Here is a 12411-nt window from a genome sequence, read left to right on the forward strand (position 1 = left end):
GACCTGGCAAGCCCAGGGTTTTGAACCGGCGACCTCAGCATTTCCAGGTCGACGCTTTATCCACTGCGCCACCACAGGTCAGGCAGAACATGGTCTTTCGAATTCAATTATCTTGGATTCAGTTTCTTGTTGGCCCTCTACTAGTGACACTGGCCCTTCATTCCTTTGAGTCCGAGTTTCCCATCTATAACACCTACTTTACACATCTGTTATAAAAGTTAAATAAGAAAATGTACATAAAGACCTAAGTGTGGTGTCTGGCAGAAGATATAAAGTGACAGGTACTATTAAATATATTTAAATATCAGGGGTTTTGTGCTACACATGCAAATATTCCCCTCTAAAGCTCTATGTCTGTTATTTTTCAGAAAAATTTACTCTCAAGAGGGGTAGGACTATTGTTTTCATTATCGCTGCAGTCTCTACTCTTCCTTAATGCCCACCATTCTGTCATACATACGGTTTATAGACTGTCAACCAAACAGCTCCTGAGCTGTCTTCAGAATAACCACTTATTAAAACTCAATATGTAAATATCTGCTTTTTGATTAAGAAAAATTTGTACTCGAGATTTTAATTTGGCTTAGGGTCTATATTGTCCTTTTTTCCTTTGATTTCAAACATAAACATAAAAATCTCTTTTGATTGTATCTTCAACCTTAGCTCATTCTGAGTTCTGGCCAAATTCTTACAGTCAACCCCTCCTACATCTTCTCTTGTTTTGCAATCATCCACTAGCTTTTACATGCATCCTTTTTTCAAATAAGAGCTCACAGAAAAGCTCTGCACAGAAGTGGAACAGACAACAGAATTTGGTCCTCATCAACTTAACTGAGCAGTCTTCTTTTTCAGGGCCCTGGGCCACAAGAATCAGTCCTGTCACTTATCTTAATTTTCTAAAATTGGATCGCTTTCCCATTTTACCTGAACTGTAATATCACAGGGTGACCTTTCTTTCCTAAAGTTGCCATTGCTTTCAATAGCCAGCAAATCTCAGTGTTTGGTTAAAATCAGATTTAAAGTAGTTCCCCTAGTTACTTCCTCTACCCTCTAAGAAATAAAAAAATTCATCAAGGACCATGATGATACCCACCATCATAAGAAATTTACCAGAAATACAGACAGCTAAAGTTCTTGACTACCATATCTTGACTTTGCACTATTTTCCCCATTCTGCTAGGTATTTTATTTTGTTGGAACAAACACAAACATATTTTTCAATAACTCTTCCACAGGTTAAAGACACTAACCGTCTCTCTCAAATTTACGGATATTTAAGCACCAAGCAAGGAAGTACCTACCCTGTATCTGGTCTGCTCTCGGTCATAGATTTTCTTCAGGGACACCACTTTGGGAGAAAAGAAGTTTCCTAGTTTGGCAAGGTAGACCCCATTCCGAAGCCCTTCCTCCAGTTCTGTGGTGGGAGGCAGATCTTCCCCGAGACACGCTTCCATCCATCTACACAAAGGAGAGAGGACTTGAGAAAAGGCAGGGAAGGTCTGAATCAGTCCTTAGAAAATTCAAGCGTAATTTCCATTCTCTTTGGAGAGGTTTACAAAGAACATAAGCAACACAATTTCATACACATCCTAGCCCTGGCCCAGTCAGATCTCAGAGGCAGGGAACTTAGACAAAGTCCTGAGCATAAATGCCACCTTCTTCTCCACCCTGCTTTCCTCTCCTCTGCAACAGAGCCAGCTGACTGCCCAGTACTGATGTCCCATGAACCTCGGATCCCTCCCCTCAGTCCTTAGGTTACTCCTTAAGAACGCCTAAGAAAAACAATCTGTAACTAAAGGCAACATCCAAACTGTTCAGAAATTTAAGTTTATTGCTGAAGTTTTCTTCTGGTTTTAGAATGGAGAACCCACATTGAGTTTCTAAGTTCAAGGTTTTATGGTGGTTCTGGCTTGCCAAAATAGTCAATTATCTCAGTTAAAATACTGAGGTTAACTCTAATGGAAGCAGTAAAAATAAATTCTTTTTTATTTTATAGAACTATTTTTTATTTTTTAAAGATTTTATTTATTGATTTTACAGAGAGGAGAAAGAGAGGGGGAAGAAATGAGAAGTATCAACTCATATATAGTTAATTCACTTTAGTTGTTCATTGATTGCTTGTCCCTTGGGGTTTCTTTTCTTTAATGTTTATTTTTACTGATTTTAGTGAGAGAAGAAGAAGAGGAGAGAGAAAGAGAGACAGGAACTATCAGTTTCTATATGTACCCTGACTGGGGATCAAACCGACAACCTCTGTGCTTAGAGACAATGCTCTAACCCCAGTGGCCGGCAAACTCATTAGTCAACAGAGACAAATATCAACAGTACGATTGAAATTTATTTTGCGAGCCAAATTTTTTAAACTTAAACTATATAGGTAGGTTCACTGTTATTAACTTAATTAGGGTACTCTAAGCTGGACTTTGCGCCCGTACGTGGTATTTTGTGGAAGAGCCACACTCAAGAGGCCAAAGAGCTGCATGTGGCTCGCGAGCCGCGGTTTGCCGACCACTGCTCTAACCAACTGAGCTATCCAGCCAGGGCTAGCCCAGGGTTTCGAACCAGGCGACCTCAGGGTTCCAGGTCGACACTCTATCCATTGCGCCACCACAGGCCAGGCATGGTTTTTTATTGTTTGTTTTTGTTTTAAGATTTTATTTATTGATTTTACAGGGGTGAGAAGTATCAACTCATAGTTACATCTATTCACTGAGCCAACTGGCCAGGGTCTATATAATTCTTTTTTTAAAGGCATCATTTTTTAAATTATTATTATTATGTTTTAAATTTTAGTGAGGAGACGGACAGAGAGAGAGAATGGGGGAGGAACAGGAAGCATCAACTCCCATATGTGCCTGACTGGACAAGTCTGAGGTTTTAAACCGGCGACCTCAGTGTACCAGGTTGATGCTTTTTCCCACTATGCCACCACAGGTCAGGCTATATAATTCTTTATATTAATAAAGTTGCTTGGAGGATATACAACAGAGGTACGCTTCCTTCCCCCTCCTCTTCCCCCACAGGCCTGCATCTCCTAAGCTCTAAGGGACCCCAGGAGACTCGCAACCAGGGGAGCAGTGGGCAGTGGCAGCTCCTCCTGAGCTCCCCCCCTGAACCTGTCTCCCAGGCCCCCTTTTCTCTGACTTCCCAGTGAGCCAAAGCAGTCCTGCCCGGGCTCTCCTATTGCATCTTCCATCCTAAAACCTTCCTTGTTTCGCTATCCCCAGCTTGAATAAACATACTCAAAAAAAAAAAAAAGAAAAAAGATACACAATTGAGCTTGAATGTATCATTCTTTTATAAATTGTTACTTTTATAACTCAGAATAAAACTTCTTGTATTAATTTTATCTTTTCAAACTGAGATTACTGCTCAGAATCTTTGAAAAATAATAAAAAGCAATAATTTTCCAGTTTTATTTAAGTTCTATAGCATAGTTCAGTGGTTCTCAAACTTTTGGAAGTCAGGAAGCATTTAAAATCCTACAACGCACTATATACAAATTTCTGAGAAATGTTATAATAATTAAGTCAAACATTAAAGAAAAAATATGAAGTCCAAGTGTGCTTTTATGGTAATTAAATGAAATAAATACAACAAAATTAAATTTATTCTGACACTAAAAAACATTTTTATGTTATATATTTTGAATTATGCTTTTTAGAATTCGTAAAAAAGAGGGGTTAAAGATAAAAAATAAAAAAACAAGGCCCTGGCCGGTTGGCTCAGTGGTAGAGCGAGGGCCTGGTGTGCGGGAGTCCTGGGTTCAATCCCCGGCCAGGGCACACAGGAGAGGTGCCCATCTGCTTCTCCACCCCTCCCCCCTCTCCTTCCTCTCTGTCTCTCTCTTCCCCTCCCACAGCCAGGGCTCCACTGGAACAAAGTTGGCCCGGGCGCAGAGGATGGCTCCATGGCCTCTCCCTCAGGCGCTAGAATGGCTCTGGTTGCAACAGAGCAATGCCCCAGATGGGCAGAGCATCACCCCCTGGTGGGCGCGCGGGTGGATCCCGGTCGGGCGCATGCAGGAGTCTGACTGCCTCCCCGTTTCCAACATCAGAAAAATAAAAAAAATACAAAAAAAAAAGTTATCTTTTTATATATATAGATACATTCTTAGTAAGATTTGGTAATTTGGCAGGTCCCAGTGCAAATGTGTTAAGTTTTTTCATTCTTGTGTTTATGAGAAACAGGAGCCTGATGTGTCCTAGTGATTTCTTCAATGTTTGGGCATATATTTGAAAGGCAAACTCTCATTTCTTTGTCAAAACATTGAAGAATTCCTCTCTTTTTACTTTTAATTGTGTTGAGGGTAGAAAATCCTAATTCACATAAGTAGGATGTTGAAAATTGTAGTAAGATGTTCAAAGCTTTTTTAGATATTGCCACATATTCTTCTTTCATAGAAATCCAAAAGGCTTCAAGAGACAATTCCTTATGTTTAATCATCAATCCAAAAACCCCCACCATACATATCATCTTAACTTTACACCAAACAAAGGATAGAAGAAACTTGCCTCTAGTCTTTCCCAGGGAACATGGGGGGTAGTGTAAACAATCCAGCACCACAGCTTAACAGCCTTTTGCAACCTAATCAGGCAAGTGAGGTGGGGAGTTCGGCAGACTGTCATCTTATAGCCAATTCCCCACACCTCTGTACCCCAAAAATCTAAACTCCAAAAACCCTGTTGGTTTTTGGTCCCCAACAGGCACATATTTCTCTGGAATACCATAGGGTGCACCTGGAAATCTTCTAGGGCACACCAGTGCGCCCTGGTGTACACGTTGAGAACCAATGGCATAGTCACTCAACCTCATTTTCAAAGCTATTCTACTTTTAAAGCAGTTAGCATTACTGTCTGACACATAGTAGACTCTTAAATAAATATTGCCTGGATCCTGGGTGGGTGGCTCAGTGGATAGAGTGTTGTCTTGGCACACTGAGAGGTTGGGGGTTCAATCCCCCATCAGGGCATATATAAGAAGCAACCAGTGAGTACACAACTAAATAAAACAACTAAGTAGAACAACAAGCTGATGCCTCTCTTGCTCTTCCTTTCTCTCTCTTCCCTTCCCCTCCCTCTTTCCCTTCTTCTCTCTTGCTCTCTTTCTCAAATCAATGGAAAGATTAAAACAAAAACAAAAAAAACAACTGCCTGGATACATGAATGGACCAGACTATTTTCTGGTTATTTCCTCAACTCAATGATAATAAATAAAAGTTTCTCCACTGACTCTTCTTTCAGGTATAACTTAAATACTGTATCAGGGTAAGGGAGAACCCACAGGAGAATAAATAAATTCTCCAGAAGAGACACCATAGTAACTACATTAGATAGCAATTTGTAACAGTTACAAAACCCAAACTATACTAGTGGAGGAGCCTCAAGACTGGAGGGCATTGTGGAAAAGGATATAGGTCACTGGTAAGGAAAATGATTGTAGCTTTGGGACAAATCTCATATTATCATCCCTCCAGTATTTTACTGCTAAAAGGACACAGCAAACAGCTCCTGACAACGCCAGCTCTCAGGGGACAGTCTAACTTGTGATCTCATTAACAGGGACAAACCTAGAACAACTTTAGTGTAAACCAGCAACAGCTCTTTACCATGTAATGGTATGAAGAAAAATTATTTTTCTTTTCAAAACGAGGTGAGCACACAGGGAAGACAATAAATAAATGGCACATTAAGTGCTTTTGTCTTGAATCAGAGCCAGTTACCAAAGTTGTTCAGGCTTTCCTCTCCTCTGGGATTACTAAATTAATATAAAAATAAAAAGAGGGACCACACACTATCTCCCACAACCCTCCATCTTTGCATTCCCTAGTTTAAGTGCTCTAAAAACAGTCCTGATTAACAGCTACACTAGGAAGTTTTCTATGGGTAACTAGAATACCTTACACATCACACAAGTGTCAGGCCAGAAGAAGAAAAGACAATTGTGATTTGGTGAAAGGGATAAACAGAGTCAGCTAGAATAAAGACAGGAGTGTTAACATAAAAAAGACAAGCAGACTGCCTGACCAGGCGGTGGAGCAGTGGATAGAGCCTCGGACTGGGATGTGGAAGACCCAGGTTCGAGACCCCAAGGTCCCCAGCTTGAGCACGAGCTCATCTGGTTTGAGAAAGGCTCACCAGCTTGAGCCTAAGGTCGCTGGCTCGAGCAAGGTGTCACTCGGTCTGCTGTAGCCCTCCGATCAAGGCACATATGAGAAATCAATCAATGAACAACTAAGGAACCGCAACGAAGAATTGATGTTTCTTATTTCTCTCCCTTCCCATCTGACCCTATCTGCCCCTCTCTCTGTCTCTCCCACAAGGAAAAAAAAAAAAAAAAAGACAAGCAGACTGACCAGGTGGTGGCACAGTGGATAGAGTGTCGGACTAGGATGCAGAGGACCCAGGTTCGAAACTCCAAGGTCGTGAGATTGAGTGCGGGCTCATCCAGCTTGAGCGTGGACTCATCTGGCTTGAGCCCAAAGGTTACTGGCTTGAAACCCAAGGCTGCTAGATTGAACCAAGGTCACTGGCTTGAGGGAGGCGTCACTCACTCTGCTGTAGCCCCCCAGTCAAGGCACAATGAGAAAGCAATCACTGAACAACTAAAGAGCCACAAAAAAATTGATGCTTCTCATCTCTCTCCCTTCCTGTCTGTCTATCCCTATCTATCCCTCCCTCTCTGTCATAAAAACAAAACAAAACAAAAAACAAAAAAAGCAGTAACAAGCACTGGGAAGAATGCAGAGAAAAGAGAACTGTTGTGCACTATTGGTGGAAATGTAATTGGTGCAGCTACTTTGAAGGCAATATGGAGGTTCCTCAAAAATTAGAACTGCCCTGGCTGGGTAGCTCAGTTGGTTAGAGCACAGAGGTTGTGGGTTTGATCATGGTCAGGGCACATACAGGAACAGATTGGAGTTCCTGTCTCTCTTTCTTCCTCTCTCTCTAAAATCCATAAAATAAACATTAAAAAAAAATTTAGAGCTGCCATATGATCCAGCCATTCCACTTCTGGGTAATAGAGCCAAAGGAAATGAAACAAAATCTGGATATCACACACAGAGCTGAACTCCCACGTTCATTGCAGCATTCTTCACAATAGCCAAGATATGGAAACAACCTAACTGACCATCACATATGAATGGATAAAGAAGACATGGTATATGTGTGTATAATGAAATATTATTCAGCCATGAGACAGAAAAAAATCCTGCCATTTGTGACAACAATGGATGGAATCTGAGAGTATTATTCTAAGTGAAATAGGCAGACAGAGAAGGACAAACACTGCATGGTATCACTTATATGTGGAATCTTTTTTGTTTTTTAAGTGAGAAGAGGGGAGATAGAGAGACAGACTCCCGTATGAATCCAGACCAGGATCCACTCGGCAACCTGAATCTGGGGCCAATGCTCAAATCAAAGTGAGCAATTGACTGCAAAAGGGAAAGAGGGAGAGAAGAGGAAGAGGGAGGAGAAGAGAAGCAGATGGTCACTTCTCCTGTGTGCCCCAACCAGAAACCTGAGACATTCACACACCAGGCCAATGCTCTATCCACTAGCAAACCAGCCAGAGCCTATAATGTAGAATCCTAAAACAAAAACCCTCATTGAAACAGTAGAAAAATGGTTCTAGGAGTAGGAGAAAGAGTGAGAGGTTGGTAAAAGCGTACAAACCTCAACTATCTAAAACATGGTAACTATAGTTGATAACAGTATATTATATAATTAAAATTTGCTGAGAGAGTAGAACATAAAGGTTCTCATCAAAATAAATTAATGTGAGTGATATATGTATTAATTAACTAGATGGTCTGTTTACAATACACACGTATAACAAACCACAACAATGTACAGTACACTTAAAATATCTTATAATTTTGTATGTTAATAATACCTTAATAAAACTGAAATAAAAAATAAAATAATCTAGCCCTGGCTGGTTAGCTAAATTGGTTAGAGTATCATCCGGATATGCCAAGGTTGCCAGTTCAATCCCCAGTCAGGGCACATACAAGAATCAACCAATGAATGCATAAATAAGTGGAACAAATCAATGTTTCTCATTCTTTCTCTCTCTCTAATATCAATATATTAAAGAATTTTAAGTAAAATAAAATAATCTATGCACAAAAGAAAAATCATTGGCCAACAAAACTTTCTACCAATTTTCATATTTAATGCCATCTTAACAATATTTATAGAATCTCATGGTTGGAAAGCTCATAAACTAGCTCCTTCACTATCATCTCACCTCCCACTCTCTCTCACACTTGAATGCCCGAATGCTCTCAAAACATCTCAGACTATGACCCAGGCTCAGCACTGCCACTGCTGAAAGGTCAAGTGCAAGGGAAATGGCGGGTGGTGAAGATGGTCAAGTCAGCAGGCTGGATTGTGCAAGGCTTGCCTGTAAGGTGGTGAAACCATTCTTTCATCCTAATCATTGGGACACTGAGGGATTTTAAAAGGGGATGATCTGAGCAGACAAGTGTTTCAGAAAATCACTCTGACAGCAATGTGGGGTTTTCATATTTTTCTTCAAGTGCAAACGTTTCTGCAAGTATAAATGTTTGAACAAATAAGTCAGTTAAAAAAAAATGTTCTGGCCCTGACCAGTTGGCTCAATGGTAGAGCGCTGGTCTGGCCTGTGGATGTTCTGGGTTTGATTCCTGGTCAGGGCACACAGGAGAAGCAACCATCTCCTTCTCTACCCCTTCCCACCTCTCTCTCTCTCTCTCTCTCTCTCTCTCTCTCTCTCTCTCTCTCCCCCTCCCTTCCTCCCTCCCTTTGCCACAGCCATGGTTCAACTGGTTCAAGTGAGTTGGCCTCAGGCACTGAGGAAGGCTTTGTGGCCTCGGCGCCTGAGGCACTAAAAAAAAAAGGCTCAGTTGCTGAGCAACAGCGCCAGATGGGCAGAGCATTGCCCCCTAGTGGACTTGCCAAGTGAATCCTGGCTGGGGCACATGCAGGTGTCTCTCTGCCTCCCCTGCTCTCACTCATATTAAAAAAAAAAAAGTTTTGAGAACATCATGCCAAGTGGTAATGTGACATCAGGACTCAGCCATGACCACAACAAAACTCTTCTATTTCTTACAGTATTTCTCATAAAACTTGAAAAAAATCTTAGTCCTTCATCTCACAGCAAGGGATAGAAACTTTAAACATTTTATCCTCCTTAAGGGTTCATTTTCAATTTAAGTAACATAAAAACATAATCTCTAACACCCCACAGCAAATATTAAGCTAAATACTTTGCAAGGATTAATTCACTTGATAGTTGCAAAAACTCCATAAGGTAAATAGTATTATTTTTCTTTTTGTGTGTATGTGACAGAGAGAGGGACAGACAGACAGGAAGGGAGAGAGATAAAAAGCATCAATTCTTTGTTGCGGCACCTTAGTCTCCTTAGCTGTTCATTGACTGCTTTCTCATATGTGCCTTGACCGTGGGGCTACAGCAGACCGAGTAACCCCTTGCTCAAGCCAGCAACCTTGGGTCCAAGCTGGTGAGTTTTTTTTTTTCTCAAACCAGATGAGCCCAAGTTCAAGCTGGCGACTTTGGGGTCTCGAACTGGGTCCTCTGCATCCCAGTCCAACGCTCTATCCACTGAGCCACCGCCTGGTCAGGCCATTGATTGCTTTCTCATATGTGCCTTAACCAGGGGGCAGTAGCAGAGCAAGTGACCCCTTGCTCAAGCCAGCAACCTTTCAACTCAAGCTGGCGACCATGGGGTCATGTCTATGATCTCATGCTCAAGCCAGCGATCCCATGCTTAAGCTGGATGAGCCCACTCTCAAGCCAGCGACTTCGGAGTTTCAAACCTGGGTCCTCTGAGTCCCAGTCCAATGCTCTATCCACTGTGCCATCACCTGGTCAGGCGTATTATTTTTCTTATTCTACAGAAAAGAAAACCATGGCTCCTAAAAGTAAAGTCATTTGTCCAAAATGACCAAGCTTGGAAGTGGCTGAGCTTTCTCTTGAATCCAAGTTGGTGTGATTCTAAAGCCCAAACTCTACTGCTACCATGTATTGCCTCCTTCAAAAATGACAGCTACCACCTACTGAACACTCACTTAAAAGGCTCAAGTTCTGCCTGACCAGGCGGTGGCGCAGTGGATTGAGCACTGAACTGGGATGCCGAGGACCTAGGTTCAAGACCCCAAGGTTGCCAGCTTGAGCGCGGGCTCATCTGGTTTGAGCAAAAGCTTACCAGGTTGGACCCAAGGTCGCTGGCTCAAGCAAGGGGTTACTCGGTCTGCTGAAGGCCTGCAGTCAAGGCACATATGAGAAAGCAATCAATGAACAACTAAGGTGTCACAATGTGCAACAAAAATCTAATGATTGATGCTTCTCATCTCTCCCTTTCTGTCTGTCTGTCCCTGTTTATCCCTCTCTCTGACTCTCTCTCTGTCTCTGTAAAAAAAAAAAAAGGCTTAAGTTCTGGCCTGACTAGGTGGTGGCACAGTGGATAGAGCATCGAACTGGGATGTGGAGGACCCAGGTTTGAAACCCCAAGGTCGCCGGCTTGAGCATGGGCTCATCTGGTTTGAGCAAAGCTCACCAGCTTGAACCCAAGGTCACTCATTGGCTTGAGCAAGAGGTCATTTGGTCTGCAGTAGCCTCCCAGTCAAGACAGATATGAGAAGCAATAAATGAACAACTAAAGTGCTGCAACAAAGAAATTGATGCTTCTCATCCCTCTCCCTTTCCGTCTGTCTGTCCCTATCTGTTCCTCTCTCTGTCTCTCTCTCTGTCACAAAAATAAATAAAATAAAGGCTCAAGTTCTAAAGCTGGACTTCCTGAAGCTTTCCACACCACAGTACAAGACCATTCACAATCCTACTCTATCAAGCATCAAGAGACAGGCATATTAAATATTGTACACTGGTGAAGTGAACACAATTAGTGTGAAAAATTAGTGCTTAAATAACAGCCTGTTTTTCATATAATTACATAATTCTCATAAATAATTCTTAAGTACCTTCCATATTTAGATTGTTTATAAACTTTGTTTTACACATTTTTTTTTTTTTTTTGTATTTTTCTGAAGCTGGAAACGGGGAGAGACAGTCAGACAGACTCCCGCATGCGCCCGACCGGGATCCACCCGGCACGACCACCACGGGCGACGCTCTGCCCACCAGGGGGCGATGCTCTGCCCCTCTGGGGCGTCGCCCTGCCGTGACCAGAGCCACTCTAACGCCTGGGGCAGAGGCCAAGGAGCCATCCCCAGCGCCCGGGCCGTCTTTTGCTCCAATGGAGCCTCGGCTGCGGGAGGGGAAGAGAGAGACAGAGAGGAAGGAGGGAGGGGGGGGGTGGAGAAGCAAATGGGCTCCTCTCCTATGTGCCCTGGCCGGGAATCGAACCCGGGTCCCCTGCACGCCAGGCCGACGCTCTACCGCTGAGCCAACCGGCCAGGGCCTGTTTTACACATATTTTAAATCAAGCCTTGGCCAGTTGGCTCAGTGATAGAGCGTTGGCCCAGCATGTGGATGTCCTGGGTTCAATTCTGGGTCAGGGCACACATGAGAAGCAACTATCTGCTTTACCACCCCTCTTCCCTTACTCTCTCTCTCTCTCTCTTTCTCTTTTCCTACTACAACCATGGCTTGATTGATTCAAGCACATCAGCCCAGGGCACTAAGGATGGCTCCACTTCAGGTGTTAAAAATTGCTCATTGTGAGCATGGCCCTAGATGGGTAGAGCATAGGACCCTGATAGGGGTTGCCAGGCAGATCTCTATTTCCCTTCCTATCACTTGGAAAAAGAAGAAAAAAATCACTTTTCAAAAACAAATCTACTCTGACAGCTATCATATCCATTCAGGAGACATTGTTAATGAACTACTCTGCACAATATTTATAAAATGTACTGAATACATGATCCCACCTTTAAAGGGATCCATCCTGCCTGACCTGTGGTGGCGCAGTGGATAAAGCATTGACCTGGAATGCTGAGGTCGCCGATTCAAAACCCTGGGCTTGCCTGGTCAAGGCACATATGGGTCTTGATGCTTCCTGTTCCTCCCCTCTTCTCTCTCTCTCTCTCTCTCTCTCTCTCTCTACTTCTTCTCTCCTCTCTAAAATGAATAAATAAAATCTTTTTAAAAAATAAATAAATAAATAAAGGGATCCATCCTCCTCTTGGAAAGGAGATGCTTAACCAGCTAGCTACAATAGGAGATGACATCTGAACTAGGCTTTGTAAGATAAATTATATTTAGAAGTAAAAAGGGGGGAAAGGAGCCTGACCAAGTGGTGGCACAGTGGATAGAGCGTCAGTCTGGGACACAAAGAATCTAGGTTCAAAACCCCAAGGTCGCCAGCTTGAGCGCAGGCTCATCTGGTTTGAGCAAGGGGTCACTCGGTCTGCTGTAGCCCCGTGGGTCAAGGCACATATGAGA

General features: G+C 42.7%; 1 protein-coding gene across 1 annotated transcript in view; it reads right to left on the reverse strand.

Moving 5' to 3' along the window:
* The window catches only part of IQGAP1 (IQ motif containing GTPase activating protein 1), a 112874-nt gene that overhangs the window by 65074 nt on the left and 35389 nt on the right, over positions 1-12411 (reverse strand). The window contains exon 3 of the mRNA XM_066355761.1: positions 1302-1458. Within this exon, the coding sequence (XP_066211858.1) occupies positions 1302-1458 (157 nt within the window). The remainder of the gene's footprint in view (positions 1-1301; positions 1459-12411) is intronic.

This window comes from Saccopteryx leptura, chromosome 13 (assembly GCF_036850995.1).
Source record: "Saccopteryx leptura isolate mSacLep1 chromosome 13, mSacLep1_pri_phased_curated, whole genome shotgun sequence".
NCBI lineage: Eukaryota > Metazoa > Chordata > Mammalia > Chiroptera > Emballonuridae > Saccopteryx > Saccopteryx leptura.